General features: G+C 29.2%; 2 protein-coding genes across 2 annotated transcripts; one reads left to right on the forward strand and one right to left on the reverse strand.

Annotated features, from left to right (window-relative positions):
* The first annotated feature begins 7010 nt into the window (after positions 1 to 7010).
* Positions 7011 to 9564, forward strand: LOC114169074 (aluminum-activated malate transporter 2). The gene is made up of 6 exons (XM_028054093.1): positions 7011 to 7388; positions 7519 to 7659; positions 7828 to 8100; positions 8199 to 8329; positions 8418 to 8561; positions 8886 to 9564. Exons 1-6 carry the CDS (start codon positions 7115 to 7117, stop codon positions 9354 to 9356), a joined length of 1434 nt encoding a protein of 477 aa, XP_027909894.1. The 5' UTR covers positions 7011 to 7114; the 3' UTR covers positions 9357 to 9564.
* Positions 9565 to 25372: 15808 nt separating this feature from the next.
* LOC114170606 (apoptosis-inducing factor homolog A-like) lies at positions 25373 to 27735 on the reverse strand. Its single transcript, XM_028056120.1, has 4 exons — positions 27526 to 27735; positions 27046 to 27302; positions 25979 to 26430; positions 25373 to 25891 (listed from the first exon to the last, which is right to left on the reverse strand). The coding sequence occupies exons 1-4, from the start codon at positions 27621 to 27623 to the stop codon at positions 25616 to 25618; spliced, it is 1083 nt and encodes a 360-aa protein (XP_027911921.1). The 5' UTR covers positions 27624 to 27735; the 3' UTR covers positions 25373 to 25615.
* Positions 27736 to 27864: the final 129 nt, after the last annotated feature.

Here is a 27864-nt window from a genome sequence, read left to right on the forward strand (position 1 = left end):
AAGAGAAAATGGTGGAGAAATTGATGGAGACACAATATACAGATACATAATTCAAAGCATGTAGTCACTTTTTTATTTCATAGTGTTTTAGTTTTGACTAGAACGAACATAATGCAAATACAAAGACTTATATAATGTAAACATGCAGACAATAGAAAGCAAACATTAGAACTTTTCAAATTTGTTTACTTTATCTCACAATATTATCTTTTCTGGTTTTAGTCTTCATGATGACAATGTTAGAAAAATATTTAACAAAATAATAATAATAATAATAATAATTATTATTATTATTATTATTATTAAGGCAATAATAAAATTAAGATATATATATATATATATATATATATATATATATATGAATTAGAGAATATTAATCAAGCCTAACAATTTTATATATCAATAATAGATAAAAGATAAATAAGAAAAGGAGTAGAAATATCCTGGACTAAGACATGCATAACGCTGTCCTTAGAGAGAAAGTGTTCATATTGCACCGGGCAAAACAAAATCATATGTGTTTCTCTCCCAAGATAAAACAACCCGTCAGATCAATCGAGTATAGCGAAGGATCTCTGAACCTTATGAATACTATTGTTTTAAGAGATAATATAGAAAAGAAAAGAAGAATACTTATGAGACAACTAGGGATGGCAACGGGGCGGGGCGGGGACGGGTTTCACTATCCCATACCCATCCCCGCATAAAAAATTCATCCCCATCCCCATACCCAAACCCAACGGGTATCAAACTTTTTTCTCATCCCCATCCCCACCGGGTAACGGGTATAATCTCGTACCCATACCCGTACCCATGTTCTAACTACTTCAATATTAATTTTTATAAAAGAAAAAAAATTACGGTAAAGAAAACATAATATTATGAAATATTCAATATTAGGAGGATTTTATTCGATGCCAAATACATTAAAATAAATTATAATTGTTTATATTTTATATTAGAATACCAAATAAAATTTCATGTGAACCAAAACATTTATTAAATTTGCAAACTACAACATTGATGAACTTAGTTGATAAAATTAAAAAATATTTCAAAAAAGTATAAAAGGAAAACAAATATTCAAATTAAAATATATTTTAAATGTTTGTTTACTTCAATTTTTTAAATTCTAATGAATCTCTTTTTTATACACTAATAAAAGTTATAATATATCACTTGATCAAAATGACACAAAGAACAAATATTCAAATTAAAATATATTTTAAATATTTGTTTACTTCAATTTTTTAAATTATAATGAATCTCTTTTTTATACACTAATAAAAAGTTATAATACATCACTTGATCAAAATAACACAAAAAATAAATAATAAACATAATAATAAAATTTTGACATAAATTTTGTATCTTTTGAACTTCAATATATGTTGCATAGTGACAAAAAAATATTCATAGAAATTACATTAAATTTTTATATTGTAGTAAATAAAAGTTATTTATACAATTAAAGTAAAAAAAATTACAGTATGATTAATAGTGAGTTATAAAATAACAAATAATTAGATAGAATATATCGAAAAATTTTATTCTACATGATGAAAATAAACAATAAATAAAAATATTAAAAAACTAACAAATGTGTGTTTTAGAAATAATTTGAGAGACTATCGAAATAAATCGCACAAAGGAAATCAAATGTATAATTAAGGTATGATAAAATGAAAAAAACCTTAGAGAACTAATTATTAAATTATGTTTGAAGTGGTTAAAAATAAATAGAAATATCATTAGTGACCAAAAAATTTGTCATTAAATTACAAATAAATTAGTAATTAAATTGGTCACTAAATCAAGTACCGATTCGATCATTGAATCAGTCACTAATTTAGACAATAAATCAACTACTACCACCAATGACGAAAAACAGTGACTGATATGGGTTACTGACTAAATCAGTCACCATTTCATCTTTTCTTGTAGTGAATTATTATATACTATTCCTAAATATCATTATATATATATATATATATATATATATATATATAATTTTAACCACTTCAAACAGAATTTAAAGTGAAACAATTACATTATGATATATTATTCTACATGATGAAAATAAAAACAATAAATAAAAATATTAAAAAACTAACAAATGTGTGTTTTAGAAATAATTTGAGAGACTATCGAAAAAAATCACACAAAGGAAATCAAATGTATAACTAAGGTATGATAAGACGAAAAATATCTCAGAGAACTAAGAAAACTTTTCAAATATCAACATATATACTTAATGGTTGAAAAATAACGAAAATTATTTTAATGAAACAAAAGAGTTCTTCAAATTAAACAAAAATTAATAATAATAATAAGAATAAGTAAAGAATTTTTTTTATATTACCTTAAATTGAGAGTATAAACATTATCATGTGAAAGGAAAATTTATAATAAATAAAAATATTAAAAAATAATATAAATATTCAAATGTAAGGCATAATTTTTTTTTATTAACATACATTATTTTAACATAATTACATAAAAGTTATGATAAGATAAAAAATATATTGGAGATGAGAATGAGTTTAATGACAAATGAAATAATTAAAAGAAATAAAAAATAGAATATATATATATATATATATATATATATATATATATATATATATGGGTTACTTGATTAATTGTGAATATTTTAATAATTTAAATGAGAATGAAGATATGGCGGGGACGGGTATTATGGCGGGTATATGTACATCCCCATACCCATCCCCATACCCAACTGAAAAAGTCGGGGATTCCCCATACCCATACCCATACCCAGTCAATGCGGGGATTCCCCGTCAAAACGGGGACGGGTTCGGACAATACCCACGGGGACGGGTTTATTTGCCATCTCTAGAGACAACTCTAGTGTTTGTTGCGTTTTTCTCCATGCACCTAAGTGGTATTTATAGGTAGAAAAGGGAGACACAAGAGTCAATTATAATAAAAAATATAGTTGTTAACATAAATAACATTAACCCATCAAATTAAAAGTTCATGAAAACTTGAGTAATAATAGGATTTTTATTTTAATTATATATTTTTTAAATTATATTAAAATATTTCCAACAATCCCCCACATAATTTTAAAATAAAATAAAACAAAATATATTATCTTTTAAAACAAAATATTTATAATTTAGCATAAGGAACCTTCCAGGTTTGAGCCTTACACCTAGTGCTTATAAACTTCCACCCGAGAAAATGCAGAAACTTGATTGTCTTAGACTACATCTCCTATGATCGGGTTTTAGTAAATAAAACATACAATATCGATCTTCATTATAGGTTTAGTGGGTGCACGTTACGGCCTTGTGCATGACATATATCTTGTTTCATGAGTGTCACTTAGAGACTTACTCATGTCTCAAAATGGCGACCCCACCATCACACTCACTAGGTAAACTCTCATAGTGGTTTGTGACTCACACCCCTACAATAATTGTCATTAGGTTTATTAAGAGGTATTTTAAAAAATAAGCATCTTAATGCACATACCTCAACCTACTTATTGCCACAATTTATAGTACACCTCTTCATAGGAATGAGAAGACATAAAATTTAATCATTCAATCAAATTAGTTGGTGTACTTTAGTCAACAACAACAACAACTTCGTTGGTACCCATTGAACTTCATTCCATGGGATCACCTTCACGTGGAGATGAGTGTCCATTGTTGCAACTAATTTATGAACTTCATTGTTATTCCCCTCGACTACATACTTGTTGATGCATCAACCTTTTGATAAGCAGATCTGCAATATTTCTTTCTGACATGACTTAGTCAAGAGAAATAATACCATGAGGATTTAAGTTTCTAATAAATTTGTCTCTCATTCTCATATGTCAATTTCATTGACATTTTTACTAGAAACTTTAAATATAACAAGATAAAAGTACTTAATTCAAACATATCTTCACAACTATATCATTTACCAACAAAAACACATGCCTAGAAATAATAATACTATTGCGCTAAAAAAAAACTTCATAACTTGAACAACAAGGAAGTTTCTAAATTCAAAAACTCATTTTTTAAAAAAAAATCTAAAAGACAAGTTTAATTTTACTTGACCATCCCCTTAATTTTTGATATGAAGATTTTATATTTATCAACACACACATGATCATAAGCATGATGTCAAATAATTCTTTTTAATTTCGTGTCATAAACAATATTTTTAAATTCTCAAATAATTCATTTTAATTTCATGTCATAAAAAATATTTTTAAATTCATAAATCTAATAAAAAATACATTTATTATCGATCATTTTTTCATATAAATAAAAAGCTAAACTTTTTTTTCGTTGCAAATGCATAGTTTAATTCAAGTGTTTTCTATAACTCAATAGTAATTTTAATATGACAAATATTTCATAATTTTTTTCATACAAAAACTTAAAATGTATAAGAAGTATAAAACATCTTTATCAATTGTAAGAGTAGAAGATGTTAAAGCATAAATTAATATAATAAGAAAAACATTAACTTTAGACATCACAAAAAATTATTCAGTGAGCTAGAATTTTATTTATCCATAGTTAATTTATTGTTATCAATAGAAATAGAAACAATTATACACAAATTTTTAGGCTTAGTTGATACTAATTTAATTATAACTATAACAAACACATTAGTTCATAAAGAATGTTTTCGATCTTATGCTATACATTGTCTTTAATTCTAGAAAAGAATAAGGTTTTCCCTCTAAGAATGTTATAAAACTGAATAAACAAAATAATACTAATAATAATAATAAAATGAATATAATAATAATTATTAAAGCAATAATAATGCTAAGACATATATATGAATCAGAGAATATTAATCAGGTCCAACAATTCTTATATCAATAATAGAAAATGAAAAATCGAGTGTAGCGAAGGATCTCTAAACCTTTTATAAACACCACTGTTTTAACAGATAGTATAAAGAAGAAAAGAATAACACTTTTTGAGACAACTATAGTGTTTATTGTGTCTTTCTCCATTCACCTAAGTGGTATTTGTAGGTAGAAAAAGGAGACACAAGAGTTAATTATAATAAAAAATATAATAGTTAACCATAAATAACATTAATTTATCAAATTAAAAGTTCATGAAAACTTGAGTAACAATAGAATTTTTATTTTAATTATTTATTTTTTAAATTATATTAAAATATTTTGACTATACAACAAAATGGAATTGATTGTAATGGAAAGAGTGATTCAAGGATTTTGATACCTACCAACTTAGTGCATGTTTAAATTTTAATTAGAAAGGTAAGTCAAATTAAACTCAAGTGTAAAATTGAATAAAGAAACTCAATTATAACTCTTAAGTCAATTAGAATTTGTAGGTAAATTAAAATTTGAGGTTAAGTAAGAACAAAGATATTTTGACAACTAAATTATGATAACTTTTTCTTACAACATGAGGTGGCATCTTCTAAGTGGTGTTGGAATACAGAGAAATAAGAAAACGAAAAAAATGAAAGCCACTTAGAAGATGTCACCTTAGATTGTAAGAGAAAATTGTCAAAATTTAGTTGTCAAAAAATCATTTTCTTTTAAGTAAAGAACAAAGATATTTTGACAACTAAATTATGACAACTTTTTCTTACAACATGAGGTGACACTTCTAAGTGGTGTTGGAATACAGAGAAATAAGAAAACGAAAAAATTGAAAGTCACTTAAAAAATGCCACCTTAAACTGTAAGAGAAAATTGTCAAAATTTAGTTGTCAAAAAATCATTTTTCTATAAAAAATTAGGACGTCATTTGTAACCGAAAACTTTAAAATAAAAATTTTATAAATTCTTCTATTTAGTCATTTTTTTATTTGTATCTAAGGTGAGACTTCCAACTTATCTTCCGTCTGTATAAGAATACAAAGTTGAAGGATAAAATTACATCATTGCATCGTAGATACAAAATGACAGTTGAAGGATAAAACTGCATCATCCATGTATAAGAAAGAAGACAGACTTTAAATTTGAAGTGGTGAGTTGAATTTTGGGGTTAATGAATCTTTTCGTTTAAAAGGGCATCATCATCCACACACGATTTCGTTACATAATTAGCAACTTCTGATTGAGAATAATTGTTTGCAACTGCGTGCTCACTATTACCATTAATTACATTTGGACCTACCTTCCGGCTTCCACGAACAATGACATTCCAAGATACAGATAAAATCCCCGTCTCATAAATTCCATTGAATCACCACCGACTAGTCCTTTTCATCAGAACCTTTGCCTTACTATCACTGATGTTCTATAACACGAACTTCAACAGTTGAAAATGATACCAAGTCCCAAATAATTACACATGGATGGCCATGTCCTTAATTACAAACTCATGTTAACTTCCATCTGATGTTATTGGCCTCTGCATGTGTCTGTTTTTCCAAGAAGATTGAACACAATTATGACTTCAAGCCATGATCCATTAATAACCTCCAAAAAAAAACAAAAACTTATCTTAATTGTTAAAACTCTAGCTCCTACTCAATTCCTTGTACATATCATATTCTTTCTTTGACAAAAAAGACTACAGCTAGCTACAGTCATCACATACAAACTTTTTTACCACTTAAAAGCTGTACTCCAATAACATTTTCCAGTTTTCACCACTTGAATGCATCCAAGTGGGTGCAATATTTCTTGTTTCACCTACCTGACTCAAGCCAAGTGTCTCCAGCCATCAGTTTTTTTGCAATTCTAAGCTTGTGGGCTACTTGCACCATGTAACACAATCCACACACGTCTAAAATGCACCATTATTGTCAACTTTTGTCGCATAGCACCAATCTATTTCTTTTCTTTATTAAGGGTCCATGTCAATTCTCCTACCTTTTTTTTCCACCTTACACACTTCAAAAACCCTTTTTGTATTTGGATAGTCTTTGTACTCTCACCGTACAACTATTAAGCGCATTAAGCCACTAACTAATGTTTATTATTTGCTTTAAAACATCATTCTCCAAAGTCTGAATCAGGTGCTTTCTCTTGCCCCTCTCACTCTATAAATAAACATGGAAGGTGGCTAGTGTAGAACCTAATTAAGCAACAACAGCATCATATCTATCTTTGTTCCTCGTTGCTTGTTGTTTTCTTTCAAGAGAGATGTCATCTCCAAACACAAACCAGGAGAAATCAGGAGTGGTTGGTCGAGTATTGGCCTTGCCACAAGTTCTTAAGAAGAAGGTGTTGGGAATTTGTAGATTAACAAAAGAGATAGCCCAAGATGATCCTAGAAAAGTTATTCATTCACTAAAAGTGGGGCTTGCAATCTCACTGGTTTCTCTTTTCTATTACTATCAACCACTATATGAGAACTTTGGTCTATCAGCAATGTGGGCTGTGATGACTGTAGTGGTAGTTTTTGAGTACACAGTCGGTAAGTTCATATTTTAACCAATCATCGTAATATACAAAACCCATGTTTGGTTTTGTTTTGTTTTGTTTTGTTTTCAATTGTTCCACAGATAAAATAACCATTGTATTTGTAATTTATGGCACATTTTTAGGAGCCACTTTAGGAAAAGGTTTGAATAGGACAATTGCAACATTGGCAGCTGGTGCTCTTGGTGTTGGTGCTCATTACTTAGCCAGCCTTTCTGGAGCAACAGGGGAACCAATATTGATTGGTGCATTTGTCTTTGTGCAAGGTGAAAAAATAACCAACAAGTTATTTACTTAATAATAAACAAAACAAAGAACAACAATGACGATGATGCTTTAAGAAAACAAAAAAGGCAACAGAATACGGCTCTTGGTGAAGCCATTTATATAGTACAATTGTTTTGATGTTTTTTTTTTGTTTGTTTGTTTTGCAGCTGCCATAGCATCGTTTATAAGGTTTTTTCCGAAGGTGAAGGCAAGATATGATTATGGGATGCTTATATTCATCTTGACATTCTCTTTGATATCCGTGTCTGGTTTTCGAGAAGTTGAAGTGTTGGAAATGGCACACAAGAGGCTTTCAACCATATTCATAGGGGGTTCAGCTTGTGTGATGATTTCCATTTTTGTTTGCCCTGTGTGGGCTGGTGAAGAGTTTCACTATTCCATTGCTCACAAGCTCGAAATACTTGGCGATTTCTTGGAAGGTTAGCTACATAGTACAAGTTATTGCATGTGGATGAAGTTACATATAGTTTACCTTGAAATAATCATGCATGACACTTGTTATGTATGTGTTTAACAGCTTTTGTACATGAATACTTTAACCAACCACAAGAAGGAGAATCTGAAGACAGCAAAGGAGATTCTAAAGACAAATCATTTTTGGAAGGTTATAAAAAGGTTCTCAATTCTAAAAGCATAGATGACTCTTTGGTGAGTGTTCTTTGTATATATTCCTTCACCCAAATGAAAATCTCATGCATGCACATGTCTCATCTAATTTACTTTCTTTATTATGCAGGCAAATTTTGCAAAATGGGAGCCAGGTCATGGAAAGTTTAGATTTCGTCACCCTTGGGACCTATACCTCAAGATTGGTGCTCTTTCTCGCCAATGTGCATATCGAATGGAAGCTCTAGATGCACACATTAATTCAGATATCAAAGTATATATTCATCATCATTCTAACACTAAAATATCATTAAACAGTATTAGCATGTAAAGAGAAAAGTTATTACATAATAGCCTGAAACTTGATCAATCTTTTTACCTGATATATAAAACCCACCTGCAATATTCAATTATATGTCACGTGACTTTGATATAAAAGTATTATGAACCATGTAATAATTTTTTCATCTGTGACAACACAAATAAATAATTGCAACTTTAACTATTGTGATTCTATTTTTACAACCAAATGAGTTTGCATGTATTTTAATGTAAAAACTTTGTTAAATTGACATGTTACTTGTCTCAACAATTGTAGGGGTCCCAGGATTTTCGTTCCACCATCCAAGAGTTATGCTCAGAAATGAGTTTGGAATCTAGCAAAGCCTTTAAGGAACTAGGATCATCGATTAGAACAATGACTAGGCCTTCTTCTTCAGACACACATGTTGCAAACGCAAAAGCTGCATTGAAGAGCCTCAAGTCATTGCTCCAATCATGTTCAAGGAAAGAAACTGACCTTTTATCACTCATACCAGCTGCAACAGTGGCTTCACTACTGATTGATATCGTGGAAATCACAGAGAAAATAGCAGATTCGGTGAATAATCTTGCCACCCTCACAGGTTTTGAGGTTGTAGATACAGATAAATCACCTAAAGTACCATCACAATCTTCACACTGTGAATGTGATGAAGCAGTTCCCAAAACTGATAATCTCCAAGTCGTTATTCTAATTGAGGAGTCAGCACTAGCTGTGTCAGATAATGAAAAATCAAACGTAGTTTGAGTTTGACAATTAGCACACGTAAAGATTGTAATAATATATCATTGCTTCATCTTATTCACAACAGAAAATAATGGTGCATTAATTGCACCTTATAGAGTGTTTTGAAGGCATACCCTTATGTTTTCTAAACCGTGAGGGGTATCTTATGTACAATAATGTCAAATTTGTAATCTGGATTTCAATTCATTTATGACCACCATTCTCATTATTTTTGCCTTCTGAATTTTAATCTGTTAATTAATCACTCTCCATTTTCTCTTGGAACATCATCTACAAAAGAAGACTGATAAACTTTTGAAATCACATGCGTGAGAGTTACATGTTAACTAAATAAATACGATGAAAAAGTTAAGTATCATGTTATTTAAAATTTAAGTGTGAATATAAGTATCTCGATAACTCCGAAATCCCATATTTCAGTAATTAAGCACTTATCATGATTAATCTAATGAGGATTATTTTAATTGTGGCTACATGCTGATAGGTATGGTGATGAGTATCTATGGCATATGACAGGTTACTTCGTCTCAGTTGGAAAGAAAGTGGAGAGATCTAATTAGTGGGTTCATGCTTTTTCACCGTCCCATTAATTCAATGAAAAAGATAAATTGCTTTCACCAACCAATATATATAGTGTCATATTACACTGCAATTATGGCAATGCTTCTTCTTGCGAAATTTCTTTACCAAAAATAAACCCCTAAATAGTGAATATTTACTTTTCTTATGGATGTAATATACCATAGCAAGCACTTATCATGGTTATCTAGTCAATTAGCTATGGTGGAGATGATTTTTCATTACCTGCATAATTGTGGCCATTATTCATCAAACATTATCCAACCTCTATATAATCATGCATCATAGAAGAAGGAACATGTATATTCTAGACTCTTCAAAAATATCTGCACCAAATTTTCTCAACCATTAAAAAAAAAGTAGAATATAAAAACTTCTTGCTTATATTTTTGTTTTCACTTCTACAGTATTTTATATTTCTGGAAATTGATCTTTTATTCTCCATCTCTCACCACAACTTTTATACCTTTTACGTAATTTTCTCAATAATGTTAAAATACTAGATAAAATAATTCAACTATAAATGTAAAATTTATTTGACAGCAAAAGAGCACTGAGACACTGACTAAGAAAAACAAATAAGAAAAAAGCTGTTACATGTACGCACGCACACTATTCACAGGCAGAGATATGCGCACACACATATCACTAGTAACGGTGTTCATCGCCTTTCACCAGATTTTAAATTTAAATTATTATGCAGACACTTATATTTAAATTTAATAATTATGCTACTTTTTCATTTTTTTTATCTTATTTAATTGTAAGTGGATGTCCTTTAATTTCAAATTTATATATGTAAAAAATACAAGGTAGTTTTGTATATTTGATATAATATATACTCTCTTCAAACATGGTATTGTATACACCTTAAATTAGTCCCTTTATTACAGTCATTCTATTTGTTCTGTAGGCTCGTAATAAGATTTTAAGATTTTATGAGATGATCTTTTAATTAGTTATATAATTTTTTTTATTACATTATTAGGTGATATCAAATAGTTGTAGTTCAGTGTAATATATTAGAAATAAACATTTACCTCTTAAACGTTCTATTTTGATGACGTATACATTAAATATAATATTGAGTTTTATTTTCTCTAAAAAAATAGCTAAGTAAGCAAATGTATAAGATAATAATTAATTATAAGAAGATAATTTATTTATAAGATAACTAACTAATCTCAATGTAATGTAGTAGGTATAGAAACCTTCCAAACTCATAATTCTGAGTAGAATGAATTAAAATGATGCTTGGTTTATTTATTTTGTTTAATCTGTAACAATGTATAAAGGGAATTTTCCTTTTTGTGTCCACTTTTCAAAATATCGATTTTACCCTTTAAATATAATAATTTATTAAATTTTTAAAAATTGACCGTTACTTTTACAAACTTTTTATATAAAATCATATGTCTCTGCTTCTTCTCTTCTTCTTTATTTATCAATGGTTATTCTTTTATTTGTTCTGATATATTTCAATTTATTTTTAATAAATATAATTTTAATATATATATTAACTTAATAACATTATAATAATATCACCTACTACTATAATATCATGCATATTTAAAAAATACATACACACAGGCGCGATAGTTAATATTTAAAGGAGATCAAAGAGCTTTAAACAACTTCAGTAACTCTTGTTTTGTTTAACTTAGAATGATCTTCAAGTTTTGTAAAATTTAGCATGATGATTTTTTTTTTTACATATTTTATAGCATATTGGAGCATTTTGAAAATGTTAATTCTAGTTGAGCTTTGCAAGGCCGTTATTGTTGGTGATATTATCGCTTGTAAGTAGTTTTGTTTGAGGAAATATATGATATTTTAATGACTAAATTTTGATAACTTTGTTTTATAACTTGGGGTGACATCTTCTAAGTGGTTTTGAAATATAGAGAAATGAAAAAATAAAAAAATAGAAAATCATTTAGAAGATGTCACCTCATATTGTAAGAGAAAAATGTCAAAATTTAATTGTTAAAAATTCATTTTCCTTCCTTTATACCATTTCACTACAAAAAAAAAAGGTATTACCGACGGTCGAAATCTGCCAATAACAACAAATATCCGTTGGTAATCTATTTTTTCCGATAGATTTTTGACGGGCTGAAATCCGTCGGTAAAAGGGTCGTAGCTAATTTTACTGACGGATAATTCGGTAATTATCGATGGCATTGTTCGTCAGTAATTTTCTACAGCCTGCTATTAAAGGTGCAATGCTATTAAAGATCCTAAATGAACTAAACTAAATTAGAGATACTTAAGGTGTGAAATCAAACTAAAGATGTTCAAGGTGGAGTTAGATTAGAAATACTTGATGTGAAGTTAAATTAAAAAGGTTCAAGAGACGAGATTGAGCTAAAAGTACTTAAGGTATGAGGTCAAGTCAAATATACTCAAGAAATGAGATCAAGATCAAAATAATTAAAATGTAAGGTTAAGTTATTAAGGCTTCAGGTGGGAGATTGAGTTAAAGATACAAAAGACGAAGAGTAGAACTATAAAGCATTTTTAGCACGATGTCAAGCTAAAAATCTTAAGAACATAAGATCAAATGTTTTCAAGGTTTTGAACATATCTAGATATATAAATTACATTAAAAACTTGTATATAAGGCTGTAATTGCTCCCAAATAAGTGAGAGACACACTACCATAAAATTTAGATAACAAGATCAATAATAGGAGTTTGACTACACCCACGTGAATATGAGAATTGTGTTAAAAGAGCTATATTTACATAAAAAATTCACTCATAGAGTTGTGGTTTATCTAGAAGTGACAAAATGAGTCATGATCTGGTTGACACACTAACCCAAAGCAAAAAAAAATTAGCAGGCCAAATTGAAATTTGCAACCTATTAACTCACCTTTCCTCATCCCACTTAACCTGTTTTGATTTGAGAACCAAATTTGGTAAAATTTGTGTCACCATATCAATCATATTGAGGTGGTAATTTGCTCCATTAAATTCCCATCTTAATTAGTCCAAATTCTCTTTTCCTAACCCCTAACATACTTTTTTAAACCATTTCAAAATTCGACAACTCCAAATTCTATTGAAATTTTAATCACTATAGAACCAGAAGAGTCAAATGAAGATGGAAAGAAATTGGAGAAATAATATCTATCCAAATTCATTTGGATTAATATATTTTGGAACAATATTATTTGCCGGAAAATGTCCACAATGGTCTGATAATTTTCCACAATATGTGTTGCTAACATGTATTTTTGGATCAGGTTTAGAAATTTGTTTAGTTTAATTGAATTTCCATTTGTTTTTATTTTCTTTTTTATCTTGTCAATTTACATGTGCACAGTTGTTTATTATTATTTCTTAATTATTTTATGTCATGAAGAATTGAAAACTAAACACAATTATTAGAAGCCTTTACATTTTGAACCACGAAGGTTTAATTCTTCCAAGTTTCAACTATTGTACAAAATATTTATACTGAAGAACCTAATTAAACGCAGGATTTGGCTAGATAGAGGTGATTTAGATTAACTAAAAGTAAAAGTACGTCTTCAAAGAAACCTAGTATATAACTTGGATTAATTAATTTGCATCTTTATTTATTATGTACCGAGTCTCTTTCATAATTTTATATATAATTTATAATTTATGATAAAAATGTGCGTTAAAAGAATAGATTGAAAATTTAGTGGTTGCACTTTTGTTTGAATTTAATACCATGCCTAATGATTTATAAAGAAACAAAATATTTAATAAATTTTAGAAAAACAAAGTGGTGACTAGTCAATGGGGAGAGTTATTTAATTTTGTAATAATTAAGGAAGGATGAGTGAGGATTCACGTTAGGTTATGTTATGAGTAACAATTTTCAATTCTATTTTTAAATAGAAAGTGCGTTGAGAGTCCATAGAAACCACAGAATGAACATGCTAAAGGGTGAAAAAGCAGAAACAGTGTGTAAGACAAAAAAGTGGGTTTTGAGGTGTCTTCCACCATAACTTTCTACTGCTACAACTTTTTCAAAACTCAAACAAAAGTGCTTTATTTATAACCCTTTTTGATTAGTTATAGCAGATATCACTTCTTCATGAATAATCTCCTATGCTTATCATCTATCTGTAACAAGTACCATTAATCCGAAATAATGATTTTTAAGTCACATTATTTACATGGTTAGAAAATAGGTTAAATCTTACTTAATTTTATAAAAATAAATTTTGAGGTACAATTTATTAAAATTATTCTTTTAATTCTAATTTGATCGTAGTGACATTAATTCATTTTGCTTGTAATATTTTTATTTGACTCAAATGAAATTTTATATTTTTTTCTCAATTAAATTTTTATTCTTTTAAATATATTTACATTGAAATTAACGTGTCGTCGTCTTTATAAATCATGTTCGTAATATTTTTATTTTTATTTTCTTTAAGTTTTTCATTTTAGTTTTTTTTTTTTTTAAATTATGTGTCATTGTTACTATGGTATTATGAACGTCATCCGACAATATCAATGTCATATGTTAGCGTAAGTATGATCGGTCAATATTAGTATCACGTGATAATATCAGTGTCACCTGTTAGTGTCAATACCAAGTGTCACTCTTGTATTTAATTTAGTCCATATATTTTTTTTAGTCACAATCTTGTTTAAAATTAGACAATGGTTTCCTTGCTTAAAATATGACAAAATTAGCAATTAAGTTTAACTATAACTTATATATTCATATTAAATAATTTTTTAAAAATTAATTTTTAATTTAAATTTAAAAATATACTTATTTTAAACTTATAATTTTTTTAAAGTTTTGATCAAAATGACAATCAAGTTTACTATTGACCAGAAAAACCAACTTACCTCTTAAAGGAAAAACAAAATACTAAAAATAATGTAACGTCCTTGGTATAATTTAAAAATTTTAACATTTTAAAAGTATATATTTTCTTTTGTTAGCTTATTTATAAATTTAATTCTTCTAAAAAAATTTAATATTCACATGAAATATAAACTAAATTATTAATACATTTTACATGTTTTAACTTAATTTGTCTATTTAAATAAATATTATAAAAAGTATGTTATTTTTTATGAATTTTCATAAAATAAAACACATTTTATATTTTATTTATTTTTATTGGTAAGTAAATTGAATTCAACTAATTTTTAAGTTTGTATCCGGTTGATTTGAATAAATCGAACAAGTCTTATATTATGGGAAGGGTCAATATTATGTGATTTTAAATAAAATCGAGACTCAATTTTTGATATCAAAAATAAATATTGAAATTGAATTAAATACAAGACACTAACATGTAATATATGAAAGCTTTTTTCATATAGTTGATTTGCAATTACGTATTTAGATATCTGATTAGAAATCCAATTTCAAGCTTGTGTGGCTGAAAAAAAAATGTTATAAATTCATCTTTATAAATAAATCTTACTAATTAGAGAAATTAGATATAATAAATATTTTGAACGATGAAAAATAAAAAGTAAAAAATAAAAGCAAAGCAGCAAAATGGAAAACGTAATACTTTGCACCTTGCTTAGTTGCGTGTTGAATCATCATCTTGTCCCCCATTGTAACTAGTAAGTCGCCATTATAAACCCTAACTTAATTTCCTTTCATTCCATTGTGATTTTTAATAATTTAGAAACCTACAAAATGCTTATTTTAATTGGAATATCTTCATGATAAAGAAATTATATTACTAGAAAGTGTAATTACCGTACAATTAAAGTTATAAAATTTAGTTTTGAAATTGAATTTAAAATAATTTCTATGAATAATATAAAAATAGTGAAAGAAAAAGCAACATGCAACAATAATTACCTGAATTTTATATTTTGACTTTCACATTACTTAAAGCAATCATGATGAATGACATTACTTAAAAAGATGTCGTACCACATTCGAAACGAAGTACAAAATGAAGTTACGCATTTCAAAACCAAAATGGTTACCACGTCATCCCATCTTCCTTGACTTTTATTATTTATAATAATTACTTTCTTTTAGAAAAATTATTTAAATTTTAAGAATATTATAAATTTAGGTATTTTAATTTTAATTTTTATTAAGAATGTTCTACATGTTGACAAAATTTTGTATTTTCATATATAATAATATCTTGTCGTTTGATTTTATTAGAAATAATATTAGAAATTATTTTTATCATTTCATTTTAATTTATTAACTATTTGTCTATTCACTTTTTAATATTTTATAAGTCACCAACTAACTCATTTTTTTAACAATGAATTGACAAAAAATTAGGTAAATTAGAGAAAAATAAATAAATTGATCCACATGTTAAAAAATATATTAAAATACAAATAAATCATTTTACTAATAATAAAAGCAATCAACAAAACACTTAATAAAAGAAAATCCAATAAAATTTAAAAAGAAATTCAAAGTTATTTAAACAAAAAAAGTTCTAGGATATATATATATATATATATATATATATATATATATATATATATATATATATATATATATATATATACACGCGAATATAAAAAAAGTTCACTAATATTCTTTTATGTACCCAACAAGTAATAGAGGGAGTAGAATGACAATTTTTTTAGGCGGAACAAATAATGAATAGGTATTACTCGTCCCGATCAACCCCTTATCAACTCTAATCTAAACATTATATGATATATTGATAATTTGTATTTCTATTTGTTTGTACAAAATAAGCTCTCATTTATATAGAGACCGATCTCCAAGTGTAGAGTCTTTTTTAAGTAAATTTTATTTTTTTCAATATTCTTTTTTTTTATATATAAGTAGTCTGAAACATTCTTGCCAATAAACTCAATGAACACAATAATTTAATAGCAATATTTACTCTTGTGATTAAAGTTGCTTTAATATTTCTGAATATATATTTATTTTATCTTATCATACAAATAGATAATATAGTAATTTCAGTTTTTTAAAACAGGTTTAGTACGAGAAAACGGTAGTCATCAAAGCCAATTGTTACATAGAATTTTAAAAACGAATATATTTGAGCTCTCTGATATATTCTTTGTATTTAAAAAAAAAAAAAAATTGATCTACTTATTTTTTCGAAGTATGATGAGTTTGATCTCTTGTTAGGTTGAGGGTGAAATCTAAATACAAAAACCAAAGCCATAGTTTTCAAATGAAGGAACTAAAATTAATTGTGACCTTAAAGGGAGTTGAAAAACATTTTATCTTGATTTAAAATATATATTTTATTTGTTAGCTGTTTAAAAATTATCCTAGAATTGAGAGTTTTATTTCTAGTTATTCAAAACTTTTAAAATCAACTTATCCTTATTATTTACTTTGGCAAATAAACTATTTTTTTTCATGCTTAAATTAATATACTAAAATTAAACGAAGTAAAGATCTGAGTTTCTGCATCCCATCAAAATTCCTTTCTGCACCAACACAATATAAGGAAAATACTTAAATATTCTTCGCCAGTGCATCACATCACTACTCTGTCATCTCCACCAAACCGCTACTGCAGAAGAAAATATTTTTTTTACGAGAACTCATTCATGATTTCTTTTTTCGAAAAAATATTTCAAGTTTTTCGGAGAATTTTTTCCAGAACACACTTAGCGTTTTACGGAAAATCCATTCCGGAAAGTATTATGTGTTTTAGAAAATTTGTTCAATCCAGAGTGTATTTCACCCGTTTTGAAAATTTTATTTCAAAAATCTTGTTTCAAAACTTTTGTTATTTAAAATTTCATTCTGAAAAATATTATTTCGGATATTCTAGAAATCTTGTTCAGGAATTGATAATGTGGAAGAATAAAACGGTCATTTTGGAAAATTTACGGGGTGCAGAAAGCAACTGCCTAGAGTTTTCCACAACAAGCTTAGTTTTCTTTTTCTTGCCCATTTCGATATTGGAACTAAAGCCCAAAATAATTGCCCACAAAATGCAAATCTTTTATTTCCTGTGTCTCCACAAGTTTTTTGCAATCTGTCTCAAACTTTTAAAATTATCATTTTACCTTTCGGAAAAATGACTTTTGGATTATATCTTTTTAAAGTTTTCCGAAATAAGTTTTATGGAATTTTTGGAACAATATTCGTGGAACAATGTTTTTAGAAACAAAATTTCTAGAAAATTTTCAGAATCTGATCCAAAATAGAATTTTGAAACGTATAAAATGTGTTTTGGAATAGATATTGCAGAATGCAGTTTTTGAAAAAGAACTTTACGGAACTTATAAAATGACTCCAGAATGAGTTTTCTGAAATAACCATACCTGAAATATGTTCTTATTTCGTAAGAGAGTTTTCCGAAACACATGATGAAATACGTACCGAAAAAACTTTTCAAAATGAGTGCTTTTCTATGCATTTTCTTTCTTATTCTTCTTTTGCAGCATTCTCCGTCTCTTCCTCTACCGTAGCAGTGCGACGATGGTAGAAACTGTGATAGTGATGGTGAGGTGTGATAAAAGGGTGTTTTGGATTTTTTCCTAAATATTGTGATTATGCACTTAATAATTGTGGTAGTGCGGGAAATAATAGCCCAAATGGAACTAAGCCCAAAGTCTAGGACTAAACCTAACAAAATATATATATATATATATATATATATATATATATATATATATATATATATATATATATATATATATATATATATATATATGGCTTTAACTTCCTACACGCCATAATTTCTTCGTGCACTCTCCCAATTTTCAAAATAACAATTTTATCCTCCTCAACAATAATTTTTTAATTACATGTTTTTGAAATATTTTTAAATTAAACTTTTCAAAATTTTCGATGCATGAAATATATTCTCACAAAAACTTTTTAAAATAGAATTTCTGGAATATATTTTTCAAATGCAATATTCTGGAGTAAGTTTTTTAAATACATTATGTTCCATACAGAGTTTTCCGAAACGCATTAAATACGTTATTGAATGCCCTTTTTTTTTCACGTTTATCTGTTCTTCTTCCTGTGCAACAGCAACGACGTACTAACGGTGGTGGTGGTCTGATGCACTGGTGAAGGATTAGGGATGGTAACGTGGGAGGGTGGGCACGAGTTTTATTATTCCATACCCATCTCCGTAAAATAAATTTATCCTTATCTCCATATCCAAACCCAACGGGTATCAAAGTTTTGTCTTATCCCCATCAGGTAAAGGGTATAATCTCGTACTCATACCCATAGACAATTTTTACTACTTTAATATTAATTTTAATTAATTTTTATAAAATAATAAAAAATTATGGTAAAGAAAACATAATATTATCAAATATTCAATATTAGAATGATGGTTGTTTCTTCGATATCAAATACTTTAAAATAAATTATAATTGTTTATATTTTATATTATAATACCAAATAAAATTTCATGAAAACTAAAATAATTATTAAATTTGTAAATATTAATGAAACATAGTTAATAAAATTTAAAAATATTTTTTAAAAAATATAAAAGGAAAACAAATATTCAAATTAAGATATATTTTAAATGTTTGTTTACTTCAATATTTTAAATTCTAATGAATATCTTTTTATATACTAATAAAAGTCATAATACATCATTTGATCAAATAATGTAAAGAACAAATAATAATCATAATAAAAGTCTAAAATAAATTATAATTGTTTATATTTTAGATTATAATACCAAATAAAATTTCATGAGAACCAACCAACACATTTATTAAATTTACAAACATTAATGAAACCTAGTTGATAAAATTTAAAAATATATTTTAAAAATATAAAAGGAAAACAAATATTCAAATTAAAATATATTTTAAATGTTTGTTTACTTCAATCTTTTAAATTCTAATGAATCTCTTTTTTATACACTAATAAAAGTTATAATACATCATTTGATCAAAATGATACAAAGAACAAATAATAGTCATAATAAAAGTTTAAAATAAATTATAGTTATTTACATTTTAGATTATAATACCAAATAAAATTTCATGAAAACTGTAACACCCCAGATGGATATTACTAGATAAAATTTATTTTCACAAAATATACTTTATGAAATTCAAACATTATAATAAATTCCCAAGCGCGAGAAATTTAAAATTTGTCTCGTTATAATCCATTCATATTGTCTCATCTTTATTACAAGCTCATAATGGATAAAACGTCATAATGTCTATTACAAAAATATAGGAAAACATAACATAAAGAGAATCCCCCATCGGTAGCCCCGCTCTGTCGCTAAGCATCAGCATGATCACCTGAATTCACGTTTGCTCCCACGTAACAAGTCACGTGATCATCGCCAAACATAAACACACAAACAAGAAAGGGTGAGCTGACAAAAAACACAATACAATCATAAGATAAAATAAATTGTCCCTTACTCAACCTAATTTAATTAATTTTAGTTTGGTACACTTGTTATCACAACATACTTCCAATCTCATAACCTATATGAGAAAGATTCAACTACAACCTTGGTCCTTAGGGATTATCATGCTCCCACGAACCTACCCGCTCGTGGTCCAACTCTACGGACCTCCCCGCCCGTAGTCCAACTCTATGAACCTGCCCGCTCGTAGTCCAACATGCGTGAACACCTACTATGAACCTCCCCGCTCATAGTAGCCTCAGGTGTGAGCTCGGAACATACGAACCTACCCGCTCGTATCCCCACACAAGAGTACAACAGATACTGTAAGACCCCGCCCGCATCAATCACGCATCTCACAACTCCGTTACGAACCTCCCCGCTCGTAACCAATCCAGCATATCCCTGACCAAGCTACTGAGAAAAGGAAAGAAAACGTCCATGCAAATCCATCTGCAAAGGACCCCTGCCACTACACTCTCGCCTAGCGCCCCTCTAGAGACCGCTAGGCGAAACACACTCCAGGCCGCCTGGCGGGGCTTCTTCCACTGCCGGGCGCCACACCAGTAAAGACACTCCCCTACTGGTTTAAGCACTTCCAAGGATTTTCTAACATATCCAATCACTTAATCTTACATCCAGATCACCAATTTCAAGCATTTACGACACTACAAACATCAAGCATCAAATTAACAAGCATCCCGACTTGCACATGCAATATTATGACCCGAATGCCATTATCAATACTACCCCATTTATTTACAAAGACATTACTTCCATACCGTACATCCCCAACAGATAATTTATAGCGATACTCACCACTCAATTCATTCACATGCTCCATATCAAATCAATATGACACTTTAACCATTATCAATATATATCATATATTTCGTAAAAGCACAACATCACACTAGCATTCTGAACACGCACACAATGGTACCAAATCAGTCCTGCCAGAACACTCATTCAATTATCTCAAGTCCACATAATATAGTTCATGCATCAACCCATCCCATTAGATAACCCTTACTCGCACAAGGACCCCCATTTTTATATTCATAAAACATTCTAACACCCATCACTTAAATCTTTGATTCCCCTCTGTGCACCACTCACTGGACATGCCAAAATGCTGCTGGCAGCTCGGGATCGCCTGGCGGTACATCAGGGACCGTCGGGCGGTGCATCAGTGTTTCCAGAACCCGTTCAGGTTCCCTCGCCCCTACAGAACCTATTATCCCTAGTTTTTCCCAATTAAATTCCTCATCACCGATTCACTTCATGTATCCATACAATCGCCACGAAATGTTCAATTTTTATACAACTGATTTAAAGCTTCTTTATTATTTTATTACCAAGTTACACATATCACAACAGCATTCGCACGCACTCCATAGGTCTCATGGGTTTGCACTCGACCCCATATCTATCAAATTCTCATACACCAATCCCTAATCACATCAATGACAAATTATTTGTATCATACAAGTGCAACAGTCCGATCACATTCCAAAAACATCAAAAACAGGTCAGATTATGTAGCTCCAGTGCATGCCGCCTGGCGGGTCCTCCAAGACCGCCAGGCGGTTCATCACAGAACCCAAAAAATGCTAAGAAACGTTGCGTCGCCTGGCAGAGCACTCTTAGCCGCCAGGCGATTCTGGGAATTTTTGCCAAGAACTTACGAGTTTGAGCACAAAATGGGTAAAATACAATCATCAAACCATAGAGGCATTCCAGAACAGAAAAAAATACAATAACACATATGAACAGCTCCCCTCACCTCCCTCTCCCGTTAACACACTCCTTTGGCAAAAACCTAACGACCTCCCAACTACCAAGTTCATGAACAACCACCAAACTAATTCACTCATTCGTATGAACTTAAATCATACTTTCCCATTCACAATATAGTAGCAAAGTAAAACAAAATTAAATAAATCTACTAATGACACGCTCAGGACTTGAACCCAATTCCCTTCAACCTAATTAAGTGCTCTAAACCACTTGGGTTCACGTTGTTTCTTGTCTAGGATTTATCAAAGAACTCTCTTAAGGTAGTCCCAACCCTTCATTTCTTATATTCTTTTAATTATTTATTTTATGAATTTCCTGGATCTCACAAAAACCAACACATTTATTATATTTGCAAACATTAATGAAACATAGTTGATAAAATTTAAAAATAACTTTTAAAAAATATAAAAGGAAAATAAATATTCAAATTAAAAATATATTTTAAATTTTTGTTTACTTCAATCTTTTAAATTCTAATGAATCTTTTTTTATACACTAATAAAAGTTATAATACATTACTTGATTAAAATGATACGAAGATTAAATAATAATCATAATAATACAATTTTAACATAGATATTGTATCTTTTGAACTTCAATTATGTTGGATGGTAATAAAAAAATATTCATGACAATTACATTAAATTTTTATATTGTAGTAAATAAAAGTTATTTATAAAATTATAGTGAAAAAAATTACAGTATGATTGATAATGAGTTAGAAAATAAAAAATAATTAGATAAACAACAAATAAAAATATTAAAAAATTAATAAATGTTGATAAACAATTTGAGAGACTATTGAAAGAAATCACACAAAGGAAAACAATGTATAATTAAGGGTATGATAAGTTGAAAAATATCTTAGAGATCTAAGAAAACTTTTCAAATATCAACATATATACTAAATGGTTGATAAATAACAAAAATTATTTTAGCGAAACAAAAGAGTTCTTCAAATGAAACAAAAACTAATAATAATAAGTAAAAGATTTTTTTTATATTACCTAGTAAACGAAAGGTTTGTGCTATTAAATAATTAAATTGAGAGTATTAAACATTCTCATTGTGAGAGGAAAATATATAATAAATAAAAATATTAAAAAATAATAGAAATATTCAAATGTGAGACATAAAAGCATTTTAATTGACATACATCTTTTTAACATAATTACATAGATTTTATGATAAGATGAAAAATATAATTGAGATGCGAATGAGTTTCATGACAAACTAAATAATTAGAAGAAATAAAAAATTATATATATATATATATATATATATATATATAGTTAGTTAGTTAGTTAGTTAATTAATTAATTATGAATATTTTAATAACTTAAACGGAGACGGGTATTATGGCGGGATATGTACATTCTCATACCCATCCCCATACCCAATTAAAAAAGTCGGGGATTTCATACCCATACCCATATCCAGTCAATGCGGGGATTCCTCGTCAAAACGGAGACGGGTTCGGGCAATACCCACGAGAACGGGTTTGTTTGCCATCTCTATGAAGGATACTTTAGTGTTTTCATGACTATGGGCTGGAGGTTCAGGAAGCAAAATATATATATATATATATATATTCTTCATGAATATATTCTTTAAAGAAAAAGAAAGGATAAGAACTATATTTTTTATAAATTAAAATTAATTTATATATTAATGTAATTACTCACTATAACGTGACATTTAAAAAAATACCAAAAGTGTTTACTTAATTTTAATATTTATTTAATGTCAAATATTTTTTATTTTAAACTGGTTTTACTACGATATATTTTGATTCATGTAATTTTATATTATGGCATCCCATTTAAATATAATACTTTTAATAAATAAAATATTACATAATTATAATTTTATATTATGGCATCCCATTTAAATATAATACTTTTAATAAATAAAATATTACATAATTATAATATTTTAGAGCACGTAACGACAATATATAAGAATATACTGAATACAATTATCAATAAATATATTAGGTACTAGAAAAGAAAACTAAGGCACACCGCCATAAAACATAACTAAAGAGGGCAGCTGTTTTACAAAAGACTACTCAGAAATTTCAAAGGCAATTGTGTCCCAAAAGACGCTCCATATATGCTCGCACCAATAATTTGGTGATCATTGCAAAAAGGAAAAGCCAAACAAAATCAGACACCAAACAGAAAGATAAGTTAGAGCAAAAATAATTTTCAACATGAGCAAGTAAATATTAAATCAGTAGGCAGCCAAACCATGTGATAGCAAACAAATGCAAGACCTTCTGACTCAATTATTCAGATTATACTCTTTAATGTAGAATTCTAAAGGAAGTATGCACCTATGCTGGTTTCTAAACTCTGCAGAATCTAGACATAAGGGGTTATCACCCAATCACACCCCAAGGTTAATCCCATGATTATCTAAGGCCATTATCCTACCAAAGACTGGGACCTCCTGCCACTTTCATCACATAAATCATTCTACTCCATATGAGTGTGAACGATTACTCATGATACCTTCTTTTATCTAGACATTTCATATATCAAAGTAAACACTAACCACACCATCACCAAGAATTTCCCGTGAGACTCTTTTATCAACAACATTTCACATGTCATCTCAAACATTATATTCTCGTGTAATTGCATAGCCAACCAACCAAGTCATGTCTCATTTCATACCAACACACCCATTTTAGTCTCATTAAAACATACAAAACAGGCATGGTCATATACTTCGAGCTTGAAAGGTAAATAAAACAATCATGAAGAGTTTTGAGAGCATACTCAGTAAGAGTTAATTTTGCACTTCAAGGAATGCAAATAACAAGGCTAATATGAGCAGTGAAGCACTTGACAGAAATATCAAAATCTACAACTCATGAATGTTGCCTTCAAGGTAGTTAATTCTACATGTCTGAATCTATGCTATTTTACGTTGCATGAGGCCAACTGTTTTATGAATGAGTAATATTTGGTGACATTGTTGATAATTGTAATGAATTATACTGAATTACTGGGGTTAAATTTTTTAGTTTTCCCCTTTTGATGGTTGAAATACTGTTCTGCATTGCTGCCTTTTGAAACCTAAGCTTATTGGCGTTTCTGAACATGTCTGACAGAATGGAATATATGTAATCCTGAATTATGTCCTGCAGTCTTTTGGGTCAAAATGTTAAACCGCCATTTGTGATATGCAGAGTTTAAATTGTGGCCATGAGAGGGCGAACGAAATCTCCAGAATGGTGCATAGGTTAGCAAAATTGATAAATAAAACCCACAGTAATTAGTGCAATGAATACAATGTAACACTTGTAAATTCAGCCTTTGACTTCAATAATACTTACATTCTGCCTTTGATTTCAATTCCATTTCTCAAGAAACAACACTGACCTCAAAATCAATAGGAAATTACAGATACACTGGAATCAGTTTGAAATACAATAGGGAAATAATCAAACACATAGAATTAACAGATACACAACAATGACTATGGAAAGGAAGAGTTGAAGAAGTGTATATACACCACTCACTAAACCAAATTAAGACTTTTTAACATTAGGTTCAAGTCCTAAATCCTTTCTGGTTTTCCCCACAAACAAATCTCCAGACTTGATCATACCAGGAAGCCTTCCCAGCACTGTAATGAATGGGAACTGTGCTACTGCAGTTTTTCTCCCCAATGAGACTATAGAGATTGGTGGTTGAGCCTTGTATGTTCCCAACTTGTTCTCTTTGCCTCCTCCTTCTATCAATAGCTTTAGGTTCTTGGCAACCAATTGAGCATGACCAGTTGCATACACTCCTTGTTTGATTTCCTGTCACACCATGCAATAGTTCATCAACAAGTTGCTTGCAAAGAATCAAATTACCAAAATGATCTTGTTTTGGTTAATAACACTTACTTGAACATCTGTAATATCTCCAATTGCAAAAATGTTGCTCCTGCCCTTCACTCTCAAGTTTTCATCCACCTTGATCCTACCATCAGCATCCAAGTCATCCTTCACAAGTGTTTCTCTAAGCCATGCTGAACCAAGTGGTTTCCCTGTGCATAGAAAATGAGCATCTGCTTCTATAGTCTCTCCATTTGAAGTTTCATATGTCTTATTTTCTTCCGAAGAGGATCTCACTTCGACAGATTGCTCTAGTTTCACATCAACCTTCTTTGATTTGAGCCACTTCAAAGTCTTACTTGAAGCTTTTTGCCCGATGTATTCCAGCAACCTTACACCTTTATGCACTATAGTCACCTTTTTGTCTGGAAAATCAACAGCAATCTCTGCTGCAAGCTCAACACCAGTTGGTCCTCCCCCAACAATCAAAATTGAACTAGCAGATTTGATTTTTGCATTTTCTGCCATCAAAAATTCTCCTCGTAAGTCAAATAAATACATTGAAACTCACTTCACATGCCAAAGTTTCTTGTATAATGGAACTTTGACTAGAAATACACAACTAATTTTTCTTTGGATACACTGCTCTATAAAACACTCACGGGAAAAGAAAATAAAGGGAAGTAAATTTTTCCTCTATGCTAAAACACCTTTGTTACTTTTCTGTAGAAAATATTTCATCCAACTTCTTTAGAAGCTGATTTTAGCTTATAAGAAAAAATTAATTCAATTTTGATGAAGTTCTCGTGTCGACAAAAAATAAGGTCAATTTATAATATATAAATAGGTGCAAATTTCAGCTTACTCATCAGTTTTATAAGATCAAATTAGGCTTAAAATCCACTTTCTAATAAATTTTATTATCTTACCAACAAGTTTTATTATCTTATTTTCTTCTCTACGTATTTATGAAAAGAAATCTATCCAACCAGAGCCCTACATATTCAAGCCTACAAAGGAAAATCATCCTAACTTCACAGTAAATAAATAATGAAATATCGAGAGTAATTTATATTCCATCAGTTTTTGAGTTTAGATATCTCTTTTTGCTTTTTGGCTTCAAATTAAAGTATTACCTGCTTTGTATTGGTCAAGTCTTTCAGTCCTGGTTTTGGGAATAGGTTCTGTGTGGCCAGTGGCAATAACAAGATAGTCATAGGCAATCTGCTGGCCATCTGCAGTAAACACTTCAGTTTCAGTTATGTTGACTGCACTGGATACAACAAGGTCACCCTTTTTGAAGTACTCTCTATGGTTGATCACTATCCTTTCAGCAAAAGATGGCTCAACCAATCCCCTCAAACTTGCCCATGGAATCTCAAAATATTCCTTCCTGTGTTCCACAACTCAGTCAATGCAACATACACATAACAGGCTCTATGGTAAAATTGGTTATAAACTCATTTGAACTTATCAAAAGAAGTAACTTATTTCATTAAACTGTGCAATCAAGCTCTTAAGTATCAAGCACTTAAGCATTGTTTGAAATGAACCACAGTTTTTATACTTGTATACAACATTGAACTTCAATTAGATACAGAAAAGAGGGAACTCACGGATCAATAAGGGTAACGTTGGCTTGATTTTGTATATTTTTTGCTAGGATGGCACCGGCAACACCACCTCCTACGATGACCACTTTCTTCTCCGCCATCTTTAGTGATTAAGAGTTGAACTTTTACTCTGTAATTTGTAATGATTGTGTTATGTTCCTGCAATAAGATAAGGCAACAACATAAATAGATGTCTCTGCGTCATTGCATGTATCATCAAAGTGAAATGTCAAATCTTGAATTTGGACACAAATAAGACTAAAGCCAAATGGAAGCTGTAGCTGTAGTCAACTCACCACCTTCCTAGTTCACAACCAGAAAGAAAGCTGTGTGCCAACTTCT

This window comes from Vigna unguiculata, chromosome 11 (assembly GCF_004118075.2).
Source record: "Vigna unguiculata cultivar IT97K-499-35 chromosome 11, ASM411807v1, whole genome shotgun sequence".
NCBI classification, from domain to species: Eukaryota; Viridiplantae; Streptophyta; class Magnoliopsida; order Fabales; family Fabaceae; genus Vigna; species Vigna unguiculata.